This window comes from Henckelia pumila, chromosome 3 (genome assembly GCF_033568475.1).
Source record: "Henckelia pumila isolate YLH828 chromosome 3, ASM3356847v2, whole genome shotgun sequence".
In the NCBI taxonomy this organism is placed as follows: domain Eukaryota; kingdom Viridiplantae; phylum Streptophyta; class Magnoliopsida; order Lamiales; family Gesneriaceae; genus Henckelia; species Henckelia pumila.
Genome location: NC_133122.1, coordinates 67,815,766 through 67,821,587, shown reverse-complemented (window position 1 = coordinate 67,821,587; position 5,822 = coordinate 67,815,766). Strand labels below are relative to the sequence as shown.

The following is a 5,822-nucleotide window of genomic DNA, read 5'->3' as shown; positions in this document are numbered from 1 at the left end:
TTCTGTGTTGTGTGGCTGATGTTTGTGCGGCTCCCCTCTCCTATTGTGTCTTTGAAATCTATTTTATATGTCCTCGAAGCCCGTCAAAGAAAGCTCGACAAATCGAGAGTTTTAAAGTTGCAAAAATCTGCCAATTTCTCACACAGAGTAGCGCGGGCGCGCCTATGGAACAGCGTGGGCGTGCATGAGCTTCGAATTTACAATTCTTTTCACGTCCAGCGATGGCGCGGGGGCGCATGACTCTCGCATGTGCTGTTCTGCAGCGCGCGACAATTTTCAAAAAATCATATCCCCCAAAATAACCGTCGGATTGAGCTGAAAGTCTTACAGAATCTTGAAAACATCCTAAATGTTATTATGAATGGTAAAGATTGGATTTGGACTTCTCAAACATTCCTAGTAAATTTCTGAAGTTGCTGCTCATAATTCGTCCTTCCGCTTCTTCTTATTATTTTTCCTCAAATCCTTGCAACTCACAAAAATAACAACAAATACACATAATATCCACTCGATATATCAAAAAATCCAAGTTAAATCATATATAAATTAAGTTCACAAATTTCACTTATCAGTTACAAAGTTTTGTACATCATTATTCAACTATATTTATCTCATCACAATTGATTACGTTACCTGGTCATACCATTTGACGTAGGTGATTCATTTGTTTAACTGATATGGTTAATTTTTTTGATAATTCACATATTCGAGCTTTTCATATTCACTTCCTCGTCTACATGATAAAATCCATAACACACTTCTATTATTCAAATTATTTTACTTAGTTTCCATAATCATATTGGTTATACTAAGTAAATTAATTTTTATTTCTTTTCTATCATTAATTTGTTTCAGATATCAAAATCCTTGGTTTGTGATGAAATAATCATAAATACAATAAATATTCTATTTTTATTATTTCATGATGGAAAATCTATTCAATTCCCTTCAATCATTGTCACTTCTGAAAAACTAAGATTCGAATGCTTAGAGTAGAATTCATTAATATTTTAAGTGGATGTTGTATGTCAATTCAGAATTTACAAAATAGGTAAATCATGGTCTTATTTAGTTTAAGTTAAGACTATAGTCTTACAATAGAAGAAATACACATAAGGACGAATGTAAGTTCAATTAAACAAAGAGCTTGATTGAGATTATGATCCAACAGATGTTAAGTGCCAACCTCGCATCAATTTCAATCAAGATTTGATATATTACAAATTTCGAAGAGTTTCCAACAAGATATGGTTTTTATGGTGAAACTTAGTGTTTTATATCAACCACAATTCAATGGGAAAAACTGGGAAGTTAAACTCGAGATATGTCGGACCATTCGAGATTCTGGACAAAGTGGGGACATTGGCATATAGACTGGCATTACCACCATATATGTCAAGGATTCACAATGTTTTCCACGTTTCACAACTAAAAAAGTATATTTCGGACCCAAGTCATGTCCTTAAAATTGAACCCCTCGTAATAGAAGGGAATTTGAATGAGGAACTAAAGTATGAAGAGGTTCCTATTCGAATTTTGGATACAAAGGACCAAGTGCTGAGGCGACGGACCATTTCCTACGTTAAAGTGCAGTGGTCTAATCATTTTGAAAGAGAAGCCACATGGAAACTTGAAGAAAAGATACGGAAACAATATCCATATCTTTTTGAAGAGCAGTTCGACTCAAGTTTCGAGGACGAAACTCTCAATAAGGAGGATGGGATGTGAGAAGCCAGCCTCCAAGCAAGCAATGAAGAGCCATAACCGCAAACTGAAGAGTAGTAACAGTAGTCAAGAGTTGTAACAACATAAATCAATAGGAATAATTGCTGTTAATTGGAATTATTGTCAGTGAATGGGGAGTGTTTTAGCTTCCATTTCATAGCCTATAAGCAGTGGCCAAGGCTGAAGGGAAATCACACACTTCGAGTACCCAAAAATCAAGCAAGAATCTGCCACTTTTTCGAGCATCAAGTTGTGTTATTTTCGTTTTCTTGAGCTCTAGTTTGTTGCCATTTTGGATGAGTAGGAGTTGCTGAAATCTATCCATATATCAAGGTTCTTATATAGCCTAATTCCCTTCTAAATTCGAAGCACACATCAACCGTTCAAAGCTCCGAAATTCTGCTCGGTGTCGATCTTCAAGGCTACCCAGAAAACTCGGAACGCGACATCAGTTCGAAGGAGTTTTGTGTCCAAAGTTTGAACTAGAATTCCTGTCCATTTTCGAGCATAATTCTGTCCAAATTCGAAGGAGTATTTTACCTGAATTTGCACTGATTTTGGAAGTCGTCGCCTACAACAATAAAAATCCAGAAATCTATATGAAGTTGCGCCGAAACTTGATCGAGGGATTGCATTTTCTGTCCAATTTCGAAGAAGCATTCTGTCCATTTCACGTGCAGATTTTCTATCCTATTTTCCTACACGATTTTCATAGTACGGTAAGTGGGCTTCTATCTTTCTTTTGTGTGATATATGTTTCTACACTTATATTCATTTGTGTGTGTGAGTTAAGCTTCATAAAATAAATCACTTATTCTTTTGAAAATTCGATCGGCATGATACGTATATTCGTTTCACTTTGATATGCAATTTGTTGGCTATTCATGATATTATTTGAAGCATGTTAGAGTTATTTGGAAATATTTGAGATGCACTGTTAAGAGTCGATTTAGAAATGATTAAGAAATTTCCGATGATTTGATTTGATTTGATATGGCCATGATGCGGTGGGTTATAATAACCGTTCTTTTGGCCTCGCCCCTTAGAGGAGTAACATATATGGGACTGATCACTAAACCACGAAAAATGAGATAATTAACAGTGCAATGTTTGTTTCGTATTTGTGTCAGATTCAGCATGCTTATTTTATTTCGAGATTATGAAATATACATGTGTACATGTAAATATATTTGGGTGTTTATCATGCTCGATCGGCCCCCACTTGCTGAGTGTTTTTCAAAATACTCACCTCTTTACTCTCCCTCCCCAGATAAGAATGAAGATGAGTTAGATGACAAAGAACAGAATATGTTCTGGGGTTCGTAAGGACGGATCAGTTCAAGTTGAAGAAATATTTTTTACTTTAAATTTCAGTTTCGCTTCCGCATTGTCGCACTTGTGTTTTTTCTCTGTAAAAACAGTTATGGTTTATGAAATAAATTGATTTTTGGCATGATTTGTACTACGAGGCTTGTTGTTTCAATGTTAAATTCTTAAACAACGCCGATATCAACTAGGCCCTATTTCGGGGCGTGACAACACTTCCCACCGAAGCAAAGAAGGAATCCTCGGCCCCTGTTGCACAAGATACAAATCTTGCATGGCCTGATTATAATTGAAAAGTAAGACCTGGGCAGTAACAGTAACATCATGATTAAATACAAATCACCACTATAAGTTTTGTTTGGCGATCAATATTTATATATATATAGTTGAAATTTCTTAATTGTGTACGTAACTGGTGATTAGAGACATTCTAAAAATTTATACATAATACTTGATTAAGAGGTTATATTACAATAGAATACTTTTCTAAAGTGGTAAGAAAAACTGCAGTACTATACATAGAATTTATTGCATCAAACCCCCTTGTGAAATATTAAAAAAACACACTTTTCCTGTGAAATTTAAATAGGCATCTCAGCCCTTAACCTTTTGTAATAGTTGCACGTTTAATCCTTGCCGCGATTATTTTGTTAAATACATGTTGTTTTTGCGCCAAAATAACCATTTTTTATAATAATATTAGGATTATGATACAAAAATGACCTTCTATTATTGTAATAATTTTCATATATACTCAAATACACCACCTACGTCGGAATACATAATTTTTTTTCACAAATACACGTGATGTATTTGAGTAAATATGAAAAATACTACAATAAAAGAAGGACATTTTCGTACTATAGACCTAATATTGTACCATAGACATAATATTATCAGAAATAGTTGATTAGGCATCGTAACAATGCGTGCTCAATAACTCACCGTGGCAAGGTTTAAACGTGCAACTATTACAAAAAGACTAGGTTCCCTAGCCTATTAAAATTTCACAGAGGATACATATGTATTTTCAATATTTCACAGGGGGTTTGGTGCAGTAAACTCACTATACATAATAATAATGTTAAAAATATAGTGATACATAGAGATATGCTAATAAAATATAGATTAGAATAAATAACATACTTAATTATATTTAATTAAATAAATAAACACTACTCTTATATAAACTAGTATTCCATTCGTGTGATGCATGAATTATATCTCGAGTGTAGTATTATTAAATTGGTGGGTGGTGTGTAAAATTTTGAATCTGAAAACAATGACTAATAAGAATAATGTGGAAATTTTTTTTAAAGCTATAAAAGACAATCTTTAAATAAAACACATGTCGTGTGCGCGTTTTAAATGATGTTATTTTATACAATTAATTATTAAAAATTGTATGAATGAACATTTTAACAAATAATTGAAATTAAAATTAGTTAAATGGATTATATATCATACAATTAAAAAACAAACAAATTATCTTATAAATTATGGAAAACTTCCTTAAAAACAATGTTTGTTGTTGAATTTTTCTGGTTGGTTTTGCCATCACAGATCAAGATTTTGAGACCCTTAGGATTGGTAACCCTAGACACAGCAACATACAACTGACCATGACTAAACACAGAATTCCTCAGAAAAAGTCCTACACGAGACAATGATTGACCCTGACTTTTGTTGATTGTCATTGCATATGATACAATCAAAGGATACTGTCTTCTTTGAAATTCAAAAGGAAGTCTTGGATCAGAAGGTGTCAAAGATATTCTTGGAATAAGCACTTTTTGACCCGCATTACTTCAGGCAGAATTTGTCCCTCCAAAACATATTTTTCGAGCCTCATCACTATCAATCTAGTGTCATTGCAATAGAATGATCTATGTTCCGCAGCAACATAACCGAAATTTCAACTTTCAAGTTCAACACGTGATTTGGTACTCCAGAAAATTTTATCCCATTCAAGTATTCAGGGGTGTGGACATCATGCAATAAACCAAAGCTTTCATCCGAGTGGCATGCTGTATCAGAACTTAAATACAATCTTCCCTCAGAATGATTAAGAGATATCATGTATTCATTTAAGGATTGAACGACATCAAGAGTCGGTGCCAAAATAGCTCTCTGCTGAAAATATGCACTATTACCAATATAAATGTTTGATGATGGAAATGTACTCTCGACTATCTATGCAATAGAATCATTACAATATTTCAGAAAAAGGTCATCAGAAATATCGATTGTTGCATAACCATCATTTTGTTCTCCGATTTTTCATCTCATATGTTAGCAATCAAATCAAAAAATTGCTTTGTTTTAGCACTTCTTCATCAGAATCTAAAGTTTGTAGTCGCATGTTTTTCGTTAATCTCAAAACCGTGAAGTGCCTCAAGATATACGAAGAATTTATGGTCGCGAGAACAATATCTTGCCTACTACCTCTTGGAATAACAGGTAATATTTGATGAAAATCGGCACCCAAAACAATAGTTTTCCCCCAAAATGGCAACTAAAGGCTTGAAGGATTGACAAATCGCATTATATCTTTCATGATTTTATCTAAAGCTTCAAAACAGAACTTATGCATCATTGGAGATTCATCCCAAATGATAATCTTAGATTTTTCAATAAGCTCCGCAAGAGGACTTCCTTGTTTGATATAGCATGTTGATTTTTCATTGGGATTAAATGGAATCGCAAAGCGTGAATGAGCTGTTCTTCCACCAGGCAGAAGAAGAGACGCAATACCACTGGATGCCACATTC

The 5,822-nt window shown here is 33.9% G+C and overlaps 1 protein-coding gene across 1 annotated transcript; it reads left to right on the top strand.

Moving 5' to 3' along the window:
- The first annotated feature begins 1,293 nt into the window (after positions 1-1,293).
- On the top strand, positions 1,294-1,728 carry LOC140888956 (uncharacterized). Its single transcript, XM_073296650.1, has one exon. The coding sequence runs from the start codon at positions 1,294-1,296 to the stop codon at positions 1,726-1,728; it is 435 nt and encodes a 144-aa protein (XP_073152751.1).
- The last annotated feature ends 4,094 nt before the right edge of the window (positions 1,729-5,822 follow it).

What these genes read in the sequence shown, in the direction of transcription:
- LOC140888956 (XM_073296650.1), top strand. Translation starts at nt 1,294, where the DNA reads ATGGGAAAAACTGGGAAGTTAAACTCGAGATATGTCGGACCATTCGAG.